General features: G+C 40.9%; 1 protein-coding gene across 1 annotated transcript; it reads left to right on the top strand.

Moving 5' to 3' along the window:
* The first annotated feature begins 17,062 nt into the window (after positions 1-17,062).
* LOC147889340 (uncharacterized) lies at positions 17,063-18,211 on the top strand. Its single transcript, XM_087392058.1, has 3 exons — positions 17,063-17,357; positions 17,440-17,662; positions 17,857-18,211. Exons 1-3 carry the CDS (start codon positions 17,063-17,065, stop codon positions 18,209-18,211), a joined length of 873 nt encoding a protein of 290 aa, XP_087248184.1.
* Positions 18,212-22,082: the final 3,871 nt, after the last annotated feature.

The following is a 22,082-nucleotide window of genomic DNA, read 5'->3' as shown; positions in this document are numbered from 1 at the left end:
CTGCCTCCTCATCGCTCATCTGCGCTACAAACTCGTCGGGAGTCCCGACAAAGCCATGAGCGGCTAGCAAAGGAGTTCCCCGAGGGGTAGTCGCAGTGCTACGTGGAAGAGGGGTCGGACCAGGGGTAGTCGCAGTGCTAGGACCGAGAGGAGACGGACCAGGGGTAGTCCTCGGGGTAGTCGCTTGAGAGGAATCAAAGTCCTCTGGAGCATATAGATCGTGAGCTCTCCTCCTGCGAGGCTGTCCGTACTCGTCGGATGAGCGGCGTGATCCCATGTCTAACATAGACACAAACACGAAAACAGAAAACAAAAAAACAAACATAAGCATTCTCATAGGCATAGGCATAGGCAAGAAGAAAGAAGAGGGAAAGGAAAGGAAAGGAAAGAGGGAAAGGAAAGAGGGAAAGAAGATGGAAAGGAAAGAAAAGAATGAGAATGAGGAAATAGAGAATGAGAGAAGGGGGAAATAGAGAAGGGGAAAGAGATGAGGGAAAATAGAGAAGGAGAGAAGGGGGAAATGAGAGAAGGGGGAAATAGAGTGGGAAATAGAGAATGAGCTTATGCGGAAATAGAGAATGAGCTTATGCTTCTCTCATTCTCTATTTCCGCATAAGCTCACGCATAAGCATGAGCTTATGCGAAAACTTAAGCATAAGCTCATGCTCATGCATGAGCATAAGCATGAGCTTATGCTTATGCTTATGCTTAAGCATAGGCATCGGAAATAGAGAAGGAGCTTATGCGGAAATAGAGAATGAGTTTCCGCATAAGCTTCTCTCATTCTCTATTTCCACATAAGCTCATGCTTATTGAGCATAAGCTCATGCTCATGCATGAGCTTATGCTTATGCTTATGCGGAAAGCATAGGCATCGGAAATAGAGAAGGAGCTTATGTGGAAATAGAGAATGAGCTTATGCTTCTCTCATTCTCTATTTCCGCATAAGCTCACGCATAAGCATGAGCTTATGCGGAAACATGAGCATAAGCTCATGCTCACTCATGAGCATAAGCATCAGCTCATGCGGAAAAAGAGAAGGACGCATAAGCTCATGCTTATGCTCATACATGAGCATGAGCTTATGCATGAGCTTATGCGGAAATAGAGAATGAGTTCCGCATAAGCTTCTCTCATTCTCTATTTCCGCATAAGCTCATGCATAAGCTCATGCTCATGTATGAGCATAAGCATGAGCTTATGCGGATGCTTATGTATGAGCATAAGCATAAGCTCATGCTTATGTATGAGCATAAGCATAAGCTCATGCTTATGCTCATGCAGAAAAAGAGAAGGAGCTTATGCGGAAAAAGAGAAGGAGCTCATGCTTATGCTCATGCGGAAAAAGAGAAGGAGCTTATGCGGAAAAAGAGAAAGAGGAGCTTATGCGGAAAAAGAGAAGGAGCTTATGCGGAAATAGAGAATGAGGGAAGCATAAGCATCTCTCATTCTCTATTTTCGCATAAGCTCATGCATAAGCATAAGCTTAAGCGGAAACTTAAGCATAAGCTCATGCTCATGCATGAGCATAAGCTCATGCGTAAAAAGAGAAGGAGCTTATGCATAAAAAAGAGAAAGAGGAGCTTACGCGGAAAAAGAGAAGGAGCTTATGCGGAAATAGAGAATGAGAGAAGCATAAGCTTCTCTCATTCTCTATTTCCGCATAAGCTCATGCATAAGCATGAGCTTATGCGGAAACATGAGCATAAGCTCATGCTCATGCATGAGCATAAGCATGAGCTTATGCTCATGCGGAAATAGAGAAGGAGCTTATGCATAAAAAGAGAAGGAGGAGCTTACGCGGAAAAAGAGAAGGAGCTTATGTGGAAATAGAGAATGAGAGAAGCATAAGCTTCTCTCATTCTCTATTTCCGCATAAGCATGAGCTTATGCGGAAACATGAGCATAAGCTCATGCTCATGCATGAGCATAAGCATGAGCTTATGCTTATGCTTATGCATAGCATAAGCATAAGCTCATGCTTATGCTCATGGGGAAAAAGAGAAGCAGCTTATGCATAAAAAGAGAAAGAGGAGCTTATGCGGAAAAAGAGAAGGAGCTTATGCGGAAACTTAAGCATAAGCTCATGCTCATGCATGAGATAAGCATAAGCATAAGCTCCGCATAAGCTCCTTCTCTTTTTCCGCATAAGCATAAGCATAAGATCATGCTTATGCTCATGCGGAAAAAGAGAAGGAGCTTATGCGGAAATAGAGAATGAGAGAAGCATAAGCATCTCTCATTCTCTATTTCCGCATAAGCTCACGCATAAGCATAAGCTCATGCGGAAACTTAAGCATAAGCTCATGCTTATGCTCATGCGTAAAAAGAGAAGGAGCTTATGCATAAAAAAGAGAAAGAGGAGCTTACGCGGAAAAAGAGAAGGAGCTTATGCGGAAATAGAGAATGAGAGAAGCATAAGCTTCTCTCATTCTCTATTTCCGCATAAGCTCATGCATAAGCATGAGCTTATGCGGAAACATGAGCATAAGCTCATGCTCATGCATGAGCATAAGCATGAGCTTATGCTTATGCCTATGCATAGCATAAGCATAAGCTCATGCTTATGCTCATGCGGAAAAAGAGAAGGAGCTTATGCGGAAAAAGAGAAAGAGGAGCTTATGCGGAAACTTAAGCTCATGCGGAAACTTAAGCATAAGCTCATGCTCATACATGAGCATAAGCATGAGCTTATGCTTATGCTTATGCTTAAGCATAAGCATAAGCATAATCTCCGCATAAGCTCCTTCTCTTTTTCCGCATAAGCATAAGCATAAGCTCATGCTTATGCTCATGCGGAAAAAGAGAAGGAGCTTATGCGGAAATAGAGAATGAGAGAAGCATAAGCATCTCTCATTCTCTATTTCCGCATAAGCTCACGCATAAGCATAAGCTCATGCGGAAACTTAAGCATAAGCTCATGCTCATGCATGAGCATAAGCATGAGCATAAGCTCATGCTTATGCTCATGCGGAAAAAGAGAAGGAGCTTATGCATAAAAAGAGAAACTAAACTTATGCGGAAAAAGAGCTTATGTGGAAAAGGAGCTTATGCGGAAAAGGAGCTTATGCGGAAAAAGAGCTTATGCGGAAAAAGAGCTCATGCTTATGCTCATGCTCATGCTGGAGCTTATGCGGAAAAAGAGCTTATGCGAATGAGAGAAGCATAAGCATAAGAGAAGAGGGAAAAAAGAGAAGGGGGAAAAAGGAGAAAAAGAGAAGGGGGAAGAAGGAAATAGAGAGAGGGGGAGAGAGGGTTCCTACGCCCATCACTGCAGCTAGCGCTTAAGGCGCTAGCTGCACGCCAATGCAAATAACAAAAATAATAAATGGAAAGAAGAGGAAGCACTTACCTGTAAAAGTATGTCTCGCTCGGTGTAGTGGACTGGCCCTACAAAAGAGAGAGTATGTCCCGCTTGGTGTAGTGGACTGGCCCTACAAAAGAGAGAAAACAACCCATTTTTTCAAATAAGATGTTAGTGGAAAGAGGAGATTACAAAAGCAACTTCTTGAAAGGAGACAAGGAAAGAGGAGATTGAGGAGACAAGGAAAGGAGGAGATTGAGGAGACAAGGAGAAAGAGAAGGAAGAGAAATACAGAAAGAAGAGGTGAGTTTTCTTTCTTTCTTTCTTGAAATCTCGTTTTTTGTTTCAATCCTTTCAAATCAAGCATGAAAACTAGTTTACAGGTTTAGCAATACAAGTTGAAACACTCACAAAACCAAAGCTAACAAATAAACAACCTACATTGTTGAAACAAACTCACCTCTTGAAGAACTTTCTTTCAGGAAACCAAAGAGGGAAAAGGAGAGAGAGGGAGTACAAGAGGTAGGAGAAGGGTGAGGAGTGGAAAATAGAGTGGGAGGTTGCTTGGAATAGATGGGAGGTCGTCGAAAATGGGTGGGAGGAGATTTTGGGTTGCTTACTTGAGAGATTAGGAATGGATTGAGCAAAACGCCGCGCGTTTCGGCGTTTCGGGTTTTAACCCACAGCGCCACTTGCGGATGTATGGGGAGGAGCCGGAACCAGTACCCCCCATTGGTGTTGCACATGTTGATGGATTATCAGTAAGTCAAAGCTATTTAAGTTCGCAATCTTATTGTATACCAGGAAATAGAAGAACTTATATTTACACGAATGAGCTTATGACAGGATGAGGAGGGTGACGAGGGTACACATATACCTTCTCACTTTCAACAAGACTATAGTCTCCCGGATGACAACGAGGGTATGGTCGACATGATGGATTCCATTTTTAGGGGCACTACATCCCACGTACACGTGATGTCAGAGTCTAAGGTCAAAATGCGAGAGTTGCAATCAACACAATTGTACGAGGGTGCTAGGATGTCTAAACTACGTGCTTGTCTCTCAATCTTGAATCTACAAGTACAGTATGGGTGGTCGGATACAAGTGTCTCGGCCTTAATGAGGTTAGCCCTTGCATTAATTTGACTCATTATTTGGATATTGTTTGTTTTGAGAAGCATCATTTGGATAGTGTGTTTGTCATAGGTTGCTCCAGAAGATGTTGCCTGCACCAAATACCATGCCCGCATCAAGAGATGAAGCAAAAAAGATGCTAACAATGGTGGGTATGGATTATGATACCATCCATGCTTGCCGTAATGATTGTATTCTCTTTTGTCGTGAGCATGGAGATTTGGCTAGTTGTCCAAAGTGTGGGGAACAACGATATAGAGATGACTTGCAGGGTGAGCGGATACCGGTAAAGGTCTTAAGACACTTTTCCATCATTGCAAGAATACAACACATGTTTCGATGCAAATCCATAGCGGAGTTGATGACATGGCATGCATCTCATCGGTCCACTGATCACACATTGAGGATTCCCGCAGATTGTGCAGCTTGGAAGCACATAGATAATCAGTGGCCGGACTTTGCGAGAGAGCCACGCAACTTACATCTTGGGCTAGCCATGGACGGCGTAAATCCTTTCGGGTTACGCTCGACATCTTGGTCGACATGGCCCATAGTCGTGGTGAATTACAATATCCCACCATGGCTAACAATAAAAAAGGGACACCTCATGCTTGCACTACTTGTGCCAGGAAAGTACAAGGCAAAAAACATGGACGTGTACAGCACCTTTGATAGAGGAGTTACAGATATTATGGAGAGGAGTGCAGGTCTTTGATATTTCCAGAGCTCCTAGGCATACCAATGATATTTTGGTCAGGGGTATCTTGATGTGGACCATGCATGACTACCCAGGATATGGAGAGTACGCAGGTACGTGGTTATGTCTTTACATGTACAATGAGGGATTATGCTTTTTTTACTCTCTTTTGCACGCATGTCTTGTACTAACATATTCATGCACGCGTGCAGGACTTGTTACAAGTGGGTACCATGCTTGTCCTGTTTGTGGACCGGCTCTGAAATCGCTTGCACGCTACTCCAAACATATGAGGAAAAATGTTTATGAAGGTCATGCTCGATACCTTCTGCTCGACCATCTCGCACGTGGAGGTCAGCTTGATCCACCACCATCATATTTGAAAGCAAGTGATTGGATTCAAGCTTGGAGGGCGAATGGAGAGGAACCTCCTCCTGGTATGAAGAGGCTATCGATCTTTCACGACTGAATCCACTTCTGCATCTCAGGGCTATTGAGGATACAAAACTTATTGAATTTCTCCATTTGCTCTTCACTCATCTTTCTTTCAATCCCTTTTCCTTGGGGGACCTCGCCAATGATGCGATCATCATCTTTGTTGTGCCAAGCTTGCGGCATATCAGGATCCGTGGATGCAAGAAACTCTGTGATATATACTAATCACTCTTGCACAAGCCATCCCTCTACCATGCTTGCTTCCGGTCTTGCTCTTTGTCTTACAAACCCCTTTAAAGTTTTCATAAACTGCTCGAGAAAAAACATCCATCGATTATGAACGGTACCTGCTATAGCCACCTCATCAACTATGTGCACAAGCAAGTGGACTTGAGTTGTCATAATGCTTGAGGGAAAGTGCTTCTCAAGCAAGCATACGGCTTCGATGGATTCCACCCTAGCCTTCTCGATGCTCGATATAGAGATCTCTTTTTGAGATATTTACCTATTTCACATGTCCATGCATATGTAAGATATTTGAGATATCCACCTATCTCACATGTCCATTAAGAAAATACATAATGCGATTTGATAGTAAGCATACCTCACAATACCACAGATCTTGAATATAGCATTTCTAACATCTTCTTGTAAGCACCCTTTTATTGTAATTGGAAGGATGAACTATCAAAGCAACAATGAAATCATGTCAAAAATATAACATAATAATAATTACGCTAACGCATCACTATTATCGGTACACTAATTCTACTTAGAATACCTGTAAGACCTTGTGCCAATCATGGGACTTGAGGCCACTAAGCTTATTGTCCTTTGAAAATGCTCCTTTCAAGCAACGCATGTACCCTGTCGGTGTTTGAAAAGAGGCAATGTCTGCCTTGATCGCTACCTCCTCCCTCGTAGAGAGGATCCACGTTGCTTTCAGGAGGACAACTTTTCCTGAAGCATGCACTTGGGGCCACAAACGAGACATCCTATTCATAGCACGCAAGTCTTCTCGCACTCCTCTCGAGTCCTTGGAACCAACCAAGTGTGCCCGATATGAAGTGGCCAAAGCAGAAAGAATAAATGCAAGGACGAGATTCAGAGTAATGTACAGGCGATCACAACCATATCCACGAGATCTGGCTCTTCTCCCTATTCACATGTCACTTGATTGGCTACAACTGGCTGTACGTAAAGCCGAACGTGATGGAGAGACAATAAACGAGCGCGAGTGGGAGTTATCATCTGGATGTATGGTGCATGTAAGTTTCTTATCTCTTGACGTAATTAAGTAATTATTTGTGGCAATATATGCTATAAAATAGGTGCATCTTCATTATTTTAATGATGCTCTTTTACAGTACAAAAAGTACAGTGCATTATGGTCATATGGACGACATTTTCGCGTGGAACGCATCGATTCAAAGAGAGTCACGTATGATTGTGGAGTCATGGCTAACTTCACACAAGATAGCCGAGCAAGTGCTTCGGATACCAATCTTCTCTCCTCACAGTTGGATTATTGTGGAACCATACGCGACATCTATGAAATTTATTTTAGACGATTTACTATTTTTATTCTTGATGTAAAATGGTTTAGAACTACTTACAACGGTCCCCATGCGACAATGAGAAAAGATAGTAGCGGTCTCTTTGCAATAGACTCCACCAAACATTGGACCGATGAAAGTGATACTTTTGTTCTTCCCGAGCACTGTGAGCAGGTGCATACTAATGATTTAATTAGTCGAAGCTTTCGTTTTTAAAGTCCATTGATATATATATAATTGACGACATTTGGCACCCATCTTCAATATAGGTGGTTTTTCATCCGGATCGTTCTGATCCAAGATGGTGGTACGTGATCCAAGTTGCACCACGAAGTAAGCAAATTTTTGAAGATCGAGATGTGGATATGGAGATGCCACTACCAATGCCGGATCCAATTGATGAATCTAGCGAAGAAGATGTAGATCACCATATGAGGCAAGAGGAAGATGCGCATAATGACATCGCACGGGAGGAGGATGGAGATCACGATATTGACGAGGAAGACAACAATCATCAAGATCAATCACCACACTTAAGCTTTATTGAAGAAGATGATCAAATACTTTTAGGTGAACGTACGATACTAGAGTACGATGATGATATAGGAGATCAACTCGGTATAGAGTTGGAGATAGACTTGCTTGGCGCCTTAGACTTGGCTCAAGATGAAACAGTTGATGTAAATGCTCTTATTTGATTTTTCTCATCTCAAACTTGGACATGAATATATGAGCTTCAAAGGCTTGATGTACATGCTCTCATTTTTTTATTCTTTATGAGCTCAAACATGTATGAAAATTTAAAAAATTTTGTCATTGGAAAAAACTAATTTTTAAGGCCTTAAAAAAAAAAAAAACCTCTGTAAAAACGTCGCTGTAATATTTTGTCTCAATGTTGCTATATAGCGACTTTCTTAAAAGTCGCTATATAGCGATGTTTAAAAGTCGCTATATAGCGACTTTTAAGAAAGTCGCTATATAGCGACTTTTGACAAAAGTCGCTATATAGTGACGATTTGCGAAACCCGATTTTTATACCGACGATTAACGCTAAGCGGGCGCTAATCGTCGGTACGTAAACGTCGTAATAGGATGCGTGTGTAGTAGTGTATATTGGCTGGAAATAAAGATTGCCCGCTAACACCAACTTTTTTTTAGATACTCCATCTTTTATCGTTTACCATATTGGTCCCACCTCAAGATCAATCACCTGCTTGATCCCATGCATATCTTCAAGAATGTGGCATCTACCATTTGGGAGCATTTGAATGGGACACGAGATTCCGCAGGCATAAGGGAGGATCTACGTACCACAAGGAGGATGCGTGAAGCTTGGCCACAAGAGAGACCAAATGGGCGTGTTTTTTTACCTCATGCACTGTGGAGGTTATCAAAGCTAGAGATGGCGACGGTGAAGCGTGCTATTATTATAATTCGTACTCCCATTGGATGCATGAGGTGTTTGAAGGGAGCCTTTACAAAGAGCAAGAAAAGAGGTGTAGAGCAATTATATGGCTTGAAATCTCATGATTGGCACAAGATGCTCCAAGTAAGTATTTTATGTGCATAATATCTTTTTCCTTTCAAATTTGTGAGTGAATAATTATAAGCAACTAATCAACCACCTCCTCGTGGGTTCAATTCATACTACCTACTAGCATTTCACGTAGTGCATCGAAGGACGTGAAAGATTGTATTTACAAGATGGGCGAGCTTGTGAGGTACTTTACATGATACAAAATATGATGCGTATCAATGCTCCAACACAACGTTAGACAGGCCCATATTTTGTCAGTTAAATGCGCAAATAGACGTGTTAATACATGCACAAATAGACGCGCTGATAAATGCAATGTTAGACGGGCTCGTATTTTCTCAGTTTAAATGCACAAATAGACGTGTTAACACATGCGCAAATAGACGAGCTGCTAGACGCACTATTAGACGTGCCCATAATTCCTCTACTCAAGGAACGCCTATAGACGCACCCGCTATTTTGCGTGTCTACCAAGCGCGTCTATAGTTGCTTTGTGTTATTGTGGATGATCTTTTTACCGTAGCATCGACTCCACTGTTTGAGGGGTACACATTCTCTGTTCTACGTGCCTCCCTTGAGTTACTAAACTTGCAAACCATCTATGGATGGAGCAATGCAAGTTTGAATGCATTACTCAAGTAAGCTTTAAAGTCTATTTTGCAAACATACTGAATTATGCTAGTGGGTCAATTACTCGAATGCTTTTCCTCATTTATGGTCTTCACATGTAGGCTTTTGTGTCAAATGCTTCCAAGGGAGAATAAATTACCGACTTCAAGAGATATGGCAAGGCAACATGTGACCTCTCTTGGAGGATTAGATTACAAGCGCATCCATGCATGCGTCAACGATTGCGTTTTGTTTCATGGACTACATAAGGATGCAAGAGAGTGTCCTACTTGTGGAGAGGCAAGATGTAGAGCAAATGGTCAAGTATGTGTGGGTGTGTGGATTTATGTGTGAGAGCATATTTTTATACTATGGTCTACACCCACTGTTGGGCGCTAATGACGTCAGTGGGGATGCCATAGTAGCTAGTCCCTGCTATGCATGATGGAGTTTGTGGTTTTCAATCTTATGAGTGACTATCGTGAGATTGAAACTGCACTATGTTGTGTTTTTAGAGGGATTTATCTAGGTATATGTGCTTAGGATCTAACCTATGTGCTCTCTTGGTCAGGTACTACTCTTCCTATGAAGGGGTGGAAGATGGGATGTGACCACTTGATTGGTCAGATCTCATTTGATGTGCCCTTTCAAGTCTCCCTAAGTCCTAGGTTAATCCATAGACCTTAGGTACTAGAATTTCTATGGTTCCTTGACCCCTCTTCGTACACTATAATTAAATTTATCCCTTTCACCCCTAGGCAATGACCTATGACTTGACAAAACCTTCTCACCTAATATCTCACTCTGATTTTAGAGCCATCTGGACCAATGTTCTTCTCTTGATGAATTCCACTGATTAGCATATTACATTGGGTAGCATTGGGTACTCATATCTGACATTCCCTCTTGCTTAATGTTTAGCTGTCCTCAGCAAATGACTAAACATGGCTTAATCCCCATCATGCATATTGTTTGTGGACTCCATGCATATATACTCAATGGAAGTCACCCTCAAGCTTCTAATGCAAACATGATCCCTTAGATTCATTTTATCTTATTCGTTCCTTTTAATAAAATAATACTCAAAAGACAAGGGTAAGAATACTTAGCTTCATTAGTATCCTATCGTTGTTTCTTTATTTATTTTTTGTGCACTTCATGGAACTTCTCTTGCAAAATAAGTAAATGGTCTAGTGCCAAGTGACCAGCCTGGAACTACTCTACTATGCTAGCATACCAATGCATTGAGCAATACATTGTCTTAGATTTCTGATTACCAAGCTGAAGCAAATTAACAATCGGGTGGTAAGTCCAACCCTCAATTGCTCACAATGTATTTTCCCATTGTACTCTCAAAGATAGAATATGATACAAAAAGACTCTAGGACTCCAGATGCTACTTCTGATACCGCATAGACCATGGGAGAGTACTGCAATGGATTTTATCTTTGATCCTCCATGATCAAATATCAAGGTGGACCATATGGCCAAGTTTTTTATGGCACAGATCTTCAAGCACCATGGGATGTCTAAATGGATAGTGACCGAGACCCAAGAATGACCAATTTATTCTGAAGAGCACTTTTTGATAATATGGGTACGAAATTGGAGTTCTCATCTTCATTTCATCCTGAGATAGACGGTCAAGGAGAGAATGTAATTCCACGGTGCTAGACCTTTTAAAGTGTTATGTGTCCAAACAGAAACCTGAGTGGGAAAAGTACCCTCTCATAAGTGGAATTTGCTTACAACACCACTCACAACTGTTAGAATTATTGCTATAATTTAGCAATGACCAATGTAATGTAATAATTAGGTTAGGGGCACTTTTCCCTCACTTAGAGGTTTTTCCCCCTAACCACAGTTAGTTCACTAACTATGGTTAGTGAAGTGATAAGGTTTTGTCACTTAGACAAAACCCATCACTCAGTTCAGTTGTAATACTCTCATCTATTTCACAACTAAACTTTCAGCTCTTACGCTCCTGCTCTCGTTCTCTCATTTGCTCTCTCTCTCCCATTTCTCACATTTGGTATCAGAGCGGGTTGACCTTGCTCTTCTGCTTCTTGCCTCTAGCTCCAGCCCAACCCGCAAGCTCTAGCTCCATCAATCCACCGTCCGTACAGATCATCCGTACAATTCGTACGAACTGATTCCGTACAGTCCTGAATATTACCTATGCTGCCATTCGTCATCATCATCGTACAGCTCATCGCCGTATAGCCTGCAGCCTCGTACGTACTTGCGCTGTACTACCTGCTCCGCAGGTATCTTTGCCGTACAGATCGTACGGCTCCTGCACGTGTGGCACCATACAACCTGCATCGACCATATAGTACCTTCAGTACTTTCCGTGTGCCGCCACTATACAGGTCATACAGTTGCATTTGACCTTTCCTGCAGGCACTCTTGAAGTTGGTCGTTTGGCAGGTACACTTTGCAAGAAGCCATTGTTTGGCAGAGCAATCTTTGGACAAATTTGAGCACAATCTGTGAATTGGGCATTTTGTTAAATTTGGGGGTTTTGTCCATTTTTTGGCACACATTGCAAGCAAATTGCAAAGATTGGCCAAGAAATTGGGGCTTTTGCAGGAGATTAGCTATTTGGGTGAAATTTTTTCAACTCCAAATTTGGGGCTTTTGTTCAGAAATTGCAGATTTGGGGCTTTAAGTAAATTTGCCCCTTTTTGGTTGCAATTTCAAGCCACAAATTGGGGCTTTTGTGTTGGGAGAGAAATTTGACAGATTTCAGTTCACACTGCCCTTCTGTGAGTGCTTTGAAACGCTTTTGGCAGGTTTTGGAAGAGATTGGATGCTCTGGCAGATTTTTGACAAACATTACAAAGATTTGAGTTGCATTTTTAGCTAGTGTTTGGCTGTGTTTTTTGGGATTTGTGCACTCCATTTCCAGCAAGGGAATTCAAATTTGCATTTGTTGTATTTTTTTTCTCAGACGTGGCGTAGCAAAATCAGAATGATTTCGGTTTCAGTGGTCTCTCACAAGAGGATAAGCTGGATGGTACCAACTACTCCCTCTGGAGTTTTAAGGTATGCAATATTCTGATTTCTCGTAATTTTTGGGACTATGTAAGTGGGGACGAGTTCTGGCCAGCAAATGTGGCACCTAATACCCCTCCCCAACAAGGAGGAGGCAGAGGTCATGCATAGGGTACAGCTACAGCAAAAGTTATTGGTGCAGTTATACCTACCACTTCAGAGCAGAAGAGATGGGATTCACGTGATGCTTTAGCTTTGTCGTGTATTTCTCTTTCAGTGAAAAGATTCATCATTCCGCATATCCGGTCCTGTAAGACCTCAAAGGTAGCATAGGATATTTTGGAGAGCATGTACATGCAGCTCGGAATGATGCCAGGGTGTCTTTTTTGAAAAGAGAATTGTCTCATACACATATGGAAGAGGGTGACTCCATGTCAGTGCACCTCACAAAGCTACAGGACTTACGAGAGCAGTTGCTGAATATTGATGAGATCATTCCTGATTCAGAGATGATTACCACTACTCTAAATTCTCTTCCTGAGTCTTATCTCAGCTTTCATACCTCTATGCCTCAGAAAGGTCATCTTTCTATCAATATGGATAATCATCTGATCCACGCAAAAAAAAAGGCAAATATGCAGGCCATTGTTAAGGCATTGGATCCATCTAGTGATATGAGAAATTTTGTACAGAAATTATCATATTTTTGTAAGGCATCGAAAGCCTTACATTCATCAAATACCAATCCAGTTTCAAAACAATAAAATTTTCTCAATTCAATAGAAGGTTTACCATGCTCTGCAATCCACTCCGCATACTCACTGTGAAAGAATCTGATCCGTCTCGGGGGGGTCAGTCATCATATGTAACCCTATCATGTGAGTTCAACAAAAGGATAATTTTAATATCTAAAATTTACACAAATTAATATACATAAGGGAGTTTTTAAAATAATTTTGGAAAAATTTACAGATTTGTATAGAAAAAGGGTAAATTTTATTAGGGAAAAATTTAAGATAAGGAAATTTACAAATGGTCCTTGAACACACGTGATATGGAGGGTTTATACATAGTGAACCCCTCGAGTGATCCGTTGAATGAATGTCATAGTCAATCTATAGTCATTGTCAATGTTATGGTCCCATGCTAAGAGCTTTTCCTCCACTGAGTTAAGACCTTGTTAAGACCTGCATATATCTTACATTCACAGTTCTTAAAATATGGGGAGTCAGGAAACTCAAGTACTAGCTCTCTCTTAGCTTGTGCAGAATGACTGCCACTAATGCAATAGTAGTCATATTGGTCCACTTGATGAGCATCAAAGTCATATTTTGTTGGACATTGTGCAAGAGGAAGCATTACAAGAAATGGAAGAACATTAGCAAATGGATTGATCTTCATCCTAGTCTTTAGGTTATGCAAATGCAAAGGGTGATGTGCATGGATTTCTAATACTCTCGTTCCAGTGTCATCATCAATAACATGTCAGTGAAGCTTATTGATATGTATGTAATAATTCCTGACATCCACAAGATTTCCTTTTTAGATTTTTTCCCTTATTCTATTTTTGTTCGGAGTCTATAGCTCCAAATCTGAAAGCAGCACCAAGGACCTTTGTGAGGGACACATCTTCACCATCTTGCACATGTTTTTTCTTCTCATCCTTCTTTGTCTCAGGTTTTCCAGATTCTAGACTGGCAAAGGGAGCGAAAGTGATATGCTTTAGTAGCTCAATGATAATGGTTTTGTTGTCTTTGATACATTGACTTATTGCTCTTACAAACTCCATAGGTGTAGAAACATCTTCACAAAAAAGAGTTCATAACAACATCACATACCTTCCCTTTATTTGTAAGACTGAAGTGCAGAGCATCAGTGTCATCCTCATCATACCAACAACTCATAAGAACAAGGATTTTGGTGTACCACACTCAGAAATGCCGTTATTTCTTGAGATGATCAAGATTGCTCCAATACTTGATGCCTGTTTTGTTAGTGACCACTATTGATTCTCGAAATGCTTTGCTTCATCTGAAATGTCCTCTGCTTCAATCCTGACAGCAAGCTCCTAGTTTATACTCTTTCCCATGTCCCTATGAGGAGAAGATACTTCTAAGTAAGAATGCAATTGCCTTTTTGATCTCTTCTTTTTAGGTAAAGGAAACAGTTCCTCATGCGAATCAAATTGCGAGCTAATTTGATGTGCACCACTCTTCTTGGGAGGAGGTGTTAGATCAGCCTCAACATAGCCTTACTACTACTAGTGCTACCTCCTTTGTCCTTGAGATTTTCCTTTCCCAACAAGAGGTGACTCAATGTCCTATGCCTTTTTTTGGGCCCTTCCGTTTATACCATTTCCACCAATTGGTGATTCAAACTCATCATGAGGCTGCCTTCCTTTATCAGATTTTTGAGAATATGTATGCTTTGTTGGAACTAGACTGTTTGGTTCTGGTGATTCATCTTTATTCCTAGTAATTGCAGCCTTTTTGAATTTGAACTTGAGAGAAGGTTTTTGGCTGTATAAAGAATTAGTAGCATGGGTCGAAGGCAGGTGTACCAAGACATAAAAAAGGAAGCCATCAAGCATTTTGTAACAATTCACTGAAAGCAAGACCCAACTCAATGATGTTATCAAACAAAGTCATAACTTATGATAGAACTTGATAACATCATCAAGTCTTGTCATAATTTATGATGAATATCGATAACATCATCATTTTTTATCATAACATATGACAAGTTTTGTCATAATTCATGACGAAACTCGATAACAGCATCGTTTTTTATCATAACATATGACAAAACTTGAAATATTTATTAGCACAGCATGTTAAGAGGTACTTGGCCATGTTCTTGGAAAGAAAACAAAATATCTTTGCCTTTGTTCTTCTTCTGCAACGGTAGCAAAACAAAATTTGTTTGTCTTTGTTCTTACGAGATAGGAAGCCTCTGCATGGAAGAAGGTATCTTCTGTGAGATAGGGGATTTGAGATAGATGAGAAGATGCAAATGGAGTTTGAGAGAAAGAAGGCAAGTTTTATGTGGCTGAGACAAGAAATCAAGCTTGGAAGATCGTAGGTGACTCTGTAAGAGAGGAGATCAGGAAAAAACCTTGCGAAAAAGAGGGGCAATTCTAGGAAAACCATGCGAAAAATACTATTTGATCGTTGTCTTGCAGGTCACTTTTCGCACGAAAAGTACTACAACTCCTTAAAAATTTCCAAAATTATAACCAATTTCGATGATATCATCGATCCATGTCATAAGTTAAACCTAACTTCGATATTAGGTTTGAGTTGCAATGACTGCTATGAGGAAAGTTGATGATGCAATGGCATGATAACAGAGAACTCGTCTCCCTTGTAGAACATGGAGATTAAGGGTTGAGGAACTAAGGGTTTAGGGGGATCATAGGAGTGGGAGAGGAAGAAGGTGTAAGAGCATGGGGAAAAGAAGAGAGAGGAGGGAGGAGGAGGAGGAGGAGGAGGAAGGAGGAGAAGGGAGGAGGAGAGAGGAGGAGGAGGAGGAGGGAGGAGGGGGAGGAGGAGGGAGGAGGAGGAGGAGAAGGGAGGAGGAGGAGGGAGGAGGAGAGGGAGAGGATGGGTTACAAGGTTTGAGGAGAGGGGAGGAGGAGTTGCAAGGTTATGACATGCTTTTGGACGTGGAGTGCAAGGAAACATGGACACTTGAGACAATTGCTTGGAATACCAAAGTAAAACTCAACACAATGTTCCAAAGAGTGTGGGCTTCATTCCATTATGGGGTATTTATACAAGTTGGAGAGCTTTGCCATATGTAGGGATTTCTAAGAGGGATTATTTCTAGCCTTATGTAAGTACAAGCAGAGCTTTGCCGCTACTTTACACACACATTCTGTTCTACCTAAGTCCATGTTGGCATAGAGACAACAGGCATATAATTAGTGATTTATTGTAAATTTAAAATTTTAGTTGACTTTTAAATAGAACATAGATTCATGAATTGGAAAATTTATGCTCCATTTTAAGCCTCCATACCTAATGGGCAAGAGCACCCTTGCCTACTCAGACATAGATGAAGAATCTTTGGTTGATTGGACATAATAGTAAGATGGTGTTAGCGTTGTCAATATGATTTTCTCCTTCCAATATGGATTTGATAGAAAGAGGAAATTGTTTCCTCTACTTATCCCAAATTTTACTCATGGCAAACTTTAATTTTATGTTGTCCCTCTGATATAATTAGCTTCTTTCCCTAAAGTACATTTGATAGGCATGGGCAGACACATGAATTTTCCTTCTACTCATCGATGTGGTGGATTTATCCAATAAATTAAGAAGTTCCATGTACTAAAAGTGATAATTCCTCGACTACAAATCCTTTTTCAAGCCTCGAAAAAGTACAAGGGTGACTTCTCATGTTTCTTCACATATTGTGGTAGTTCATATAATTTTTTTGAATTACTTACACTTATACATGGCATTCAATCCAAACATCATAGAAGGGGGTCATTGTATCAACTGATTTTTGCCAAAGTTGTTGAAAAAGTAGTCAAAAAGTCTAGAGAAAGTGATGTAGGAAATTTCCCTCAAAAACCCATTTGTGCCCAAGTCGTCGCAAAAGTAGTCAAAAGTCTAGAGATAACGTGTTGAATATGCCACTAGGAAATTTGCAAGGTAAGTTATGTGAAAATGTCCGGTCTAGAAAGTTTTACCTTTAAATAGGCGTTACTAAACCCACCCACAACACGAATTTTTTTTGTTTGTTGAAACCAGTGACCACACACCATTCTCAACTCTCGTTATGGGATGCCTCCCGTCCTCGCCCTCGCCATCAGCTTCCCCTCCTCTTGCGCAGACTCATGGGGTGGCGCCAACTCCTTCCCCCTCTATGCTCTCAACCAAAACGATCGCCTTGCTATTCTCGACGCCATGCAAGCTGCAAACATGAAGGTTCTCCGGGTTTTCATCCCTCAGATCGATGCTGGCGCTAAGGGCTCCAGTGCAGTATACGTGAATGATGTTGAGCATCCAGGTGTTGGGGACTATAATGACACCATCCTGGACCTGATTGATCAGCTAATGTCGGAAGCCAAGCCCCGAGGTGAGTATGTCCGACGCCGTCTACCGTTCTATGCAATGCAACCGCGCGCATTGAAAAATAGACTAATCATCGCCATTTGTAGGTATCAAGCTTATCATCGCCATGCACGGTCGCTATGCCTTGGGGTGTTACAACAAGAAGGATGCTTACACAATAAAATACAACCTTCCTGTGGTTGAAGACTGTGGCTCAAATGCACCAGACATCAGCAAGTTCTACACAAATCCTGAGGCGGTCAATGATTTCAAGAAGCGTATAGACCATATAATGAACTACCAAAGTCCTCACATGGGTATCCCGTGGAAGTACGCAGTGAAGCAATTCTCTCCTTTGAGGCTCAGAACGAAGCCTTCGGACATGTTGATATCTACGATCCGAATTGGTGGTGTGATATATGTTCTTTTATCAAGTCTATCCTAGGTACCACTCCCATTTTGGTGAGCACAGGAGGCGGCACTGACTTTTCCACTTCCTTATATGCGCAAAACTTTGAGTGCAGCTCTATTGACATCATCTCGGTTCATAGCTATGATACATCCTCAAGCGATGCACAGTCGGCTCTAAGCAGTGCCGTGTCCCAAGTTCAAGCACATGGCAAACGTATTATCCTCGAGGAATTTGGTGCAATAACGAGCAACAGCGGCAGCAAATGGCAGCTTCTCGCCAACATCGCAAGTGCAGCAAATGACCAAGGAGTGCCGTGGTTATTTTGGGAGGTAATGATACCTGGCCAAGGAGCTTATGTCTTGGAAGCAAGCCCTACTGAGTATTCTTGGACTAATGCGTTGGCGCCAGCTTCTCAGACGGCCAGGACTTCTAGTGGAGCCTTTGATTGGCCTGCCTATGTTAAGTAGTGAACCGATATCAACATAGTTTGGCATTTACCGTGACTAAATGCAACTAAACCTCAAATTACATCTATTTCTCCAACTCAACATGAATGATCTTGAGTATTTGCTGAATGTCTTCTGGATTCAATTGAAAAATACAAAGATATTATTATTAGCATGTGGTAGATTTGAAGGAGAATATGACTTGCATTTGCCAAATTTGTGATCTTTTACTCATAAAGATAGATTTAAAATGTTTGATGATGAATATGTGGTTTCTTGCTTCATATTCTTTCGTCATGTCCGGGATGGCTCCATTCCCCTAAAACATAATACAAGAATTAGATCTAGTTAACCATTTGTATATGTAATATCTCACATGACTCGCATCATACAAAGGCCACTGAATTGGAGCCCCTTTTTTCAAAACAAAATTTAAATGGTTGACCAAGAGTTTTGTCAACCTTGAGCTTAATGAAAATTCCTTTGATCTCTTGACCGCATGTGTGTGTGTGTCTGTGTGCACACGCACAAGAGAGAGAGAGAGAGAGAGAGAGAGAGAGAGGGAGGGGGGGCAAGGGAGATAGAGAGAGAGAGTAATAAGAAGGGATGATTGCAATGTGTGAGATAGGTCTTCATCATTTAGTTAAGGCATTTGAAGAAACTTTGTCATTCAAGGAAGCCTCCTATTTGTATGTGCAAGCTCCATCACATCCCCGACCACTCAAGCACTCAGTTATTACACTTAAGCCTTATGTAGAGCTTCTATTTCACAATCATGTATGTGCATGGCACTCCACAATCCTTTTTGTGGCACCCAAAATGCACGTGTGTGTGTGTGTGTGTGTGTGAAGGCTCGACAAAACCCCGTTTCATAGTGAAATGAAAACAATTTTGGTAATGGACACAAAAGAGAAAACTACTATGAAACATTACAACAAAAATAAGGTGTACGTTGAAGCCATTTTGCCCATTGAACCACTGGATGGATTACTAAATTAGAAACGTTCACCTAAAAGTACTTGATCATCTTCTTCAATAAAGTGTGGTGATTCTTGATGATCATTGTCTTCTTCCTCAATATCATGATCTCCATCTTCCTCCCGTGCGATGTCATTATGCGCATCTTCCTCTTGGCTCATATTGTGATCTTCACCTTCTTCGCTAGATTCATCTGGATCAATTGGATCCGGCATTGGTAGTGGCATCTCCATATCCATATCTTTATCTTCAAAAATTTGCTTACTTCGTGGTGCAACTTGGATCACATACCACCATCTTGGATCAAAACGATTCGGATGAAAAACCACCTATATTGAAGATGGGTGCCAAATGTCGTCAATTATATATATGAAATTATGCTTACGTACATGTATCAATGGATCTTTAAAAACGAAAGCTTCTTTTAATTATATTTTTACTATGCATCTGCTCACAGTGCTCGGGAAGAACAAAAGTATCACTTTCATCGGTCCAATGTTTGGTGGAGTCTATTGCAAAGAAACTGCTACTATCTTTTCTCACTATTGCATGGGGACCATTGTAAATAGTTCTAAACCATTTTACATCAATAATGAAAATACTAAATCGTCTAAAATCAACTTCATAGATTTCGCGTATGGTTCCATAATAATCCAACTATGAGGAGAGAAGATTGATATCCAGAGCACTTGCTTGGCTATCTTGTATGAAGTTAGTCATGACTCCACAATCATACGTGACTCTCTTTGAATTGATGCGTTCCATGCAAAAATGTCGTCCATATGACCATAATGCACTGTACTTTTTGTACTGTAAAAGAGCATCATTAAAACAATGAAGATGCATCTATTTTATAGCGCATATTGCCACAAATAATTACTTAATTACATCAAGAGGTAAGAAACTTACATGCATCATACATCCAGATGATAACTCTCACTCGCGCTCGTTTATTGTCTCTCCATCGTGTTCGGCTTTACGTAGAGCCAGTTGTAAACAATCAAGTGACATGTGATTGGGGAGAAGAGCCAGATCCCATGGATCTGGTTGTGATCGCCTGTACATTACTCTAAATCTCGTCCTTGCATTTATTCTTTCTGCTTTGGCCGCTTCATATCTCTCAATCCACTTCTGCATCTCCTTGCTATTGAGGATACAAAACTTATTGAATTTCTCCCTTTGCTCTTCGCTCATCTTTCTTTCAATCCCTTTTCCTTGGGGAACCTCGCCAACGATGCGACATCATCCTTGTTATGCCAAGATTGTGGCATATCGGGATCCATGGATGCAAGAAACTCCGTGATATATACTAATGACTCTTGCACAAGCCATCCCTCTGCCATGCTTTCTTCTGGTCTTGCTCTTTGTCTTACAAATCCCTTCAAAGTTTTCATAAATCGCTCGAGAAAAAACATCGACCGACTATGAACGATACCTACAATAGCCACCTCATCAACTACGTGCACAAGCAAGTGTACTTGAGTTGTCATAATGCTCAAGGGAAAGTGCTTCTCAAGCAAGCATACGGCTTCAATGGATTCCACCCTAGCCTTCTCGATGCTCAATATGGAGATCTCTTTTTGAGATATCCACCTATTTCACATGCCCATGTAAGATATTTTCATAATTAGTCTACAGTGACTGATTGTGCTATGATAGCATGTGTGAGAAGGCATCGTTTACATTAGCCTTTAGCCATGTCAGCTAGTTCCTTTTGTTATCCATTCAAAAGCTTTGAAAACTCATGTAGTAGACCCTTTTCACAAGACCTATGTATAAGCTACCTTCAAAAAATGAGAGGAATGTTAATCAAATGTATTGTTGGTTTACCCTCCAAGAGGTTCTTCTTTCAAATAGTACACATACAGGAACAATCAGGTTCTCTTATAGGAAATGTGTGCTTATTTTGTGTGAGTGTTTCAAACTTCACATTTCATAGGCATTTTTTATCCGTTGGTGTTCAAGTTCAGTTTTGTAATGGCTATTCATTAGAAAGACATTCTCCTATTTCAAGATTGATCTTTGAGCATATCATTTTGATAGTTTTATTGAATTTGTACTTCAATATTTTGGGCTCATTGGCCACAATATCTTCTTTAAAGGTGAGTTGCTAACTTTAATTGCTAGTTGTAGAAATGCAATTTTCTACTTACTAGCATTTTGAACACACTGGGCATAGACTCTGCCTGCAAACCTTCAACGTGCCAACCTTTCATAGGCTTGCCATGCCCGATGTGATTAGATGAAATGACATGTTTTTCCTTTTGAAATTCATGCAATGATGATTAGTGTGCACCCATGCCATGCCCATAATATGGCCTTATAAGATCACTTGAATTGGTAGTTGTAGAATTAGTATTTTCAAATGACTAGCGAATTGGCAATAGAATCCTCTTGCAAATTTCCAGGTTGCTAATGTCTTAGGTAGCTCTCATGCACAATGTGATTGCAATAGGATGAGGTGTTTGGCTTATCAAATCAAGAAATCGTGATTAATGTCCAAGCACTCAACGTTCTACCACCATATTTAGAACAACCTACTTCATTATATACAATCAGCAGTATAAGTAACACAGAAACAATAACAATCTATTATCTTCAACTATATGTAAGAAAATAATACAACGTCTGTGCTCAACAGATAACAAGAACTCGTACGTAAGAGAGAAAACCAGATAGTACGGAGAATCAAAAATTTGATTACTATAGAACTGATACAATAGATGGCGCTGCCTCCCAACCATGCGCTCCTATGAAAGAAGCTTCGATGGTGAGCTGGAAACAGTAGAAGACGGAGGCTGGATGTTAAGGAATCATGGTTGTTGTAGCTAGTGATGAAATGGGCTTCACAAGCTTGCTCTTATATAGCCACCAGTCGTAGTCAGTTAGGCTCAATTGGGTGACCGACCCAGTC

The sequence above is a fragment of the Dipteris shenzhenensis genome, chromosome 20, assembly GCF_047967505.1.
Source record: "Dipteris shenzhenensis isolate YYH24624 ecotype China chromosome 20, Dip_SZ_1.0, whole genome shotgun sequence".
NCBI classification, from domain to species: Eukaryota; Viridiplantae; Streptophyta; class Polypodiopsida; order Gleicheniales; family Dipteridaceae; genus Dipteris; species Dipteris shenzhenensis.
The sequence above is the reverse complement of the archived record's forward strand: the minus strand, read 5'-3'. Positions and strand labels throughout refer to the sequence as shown.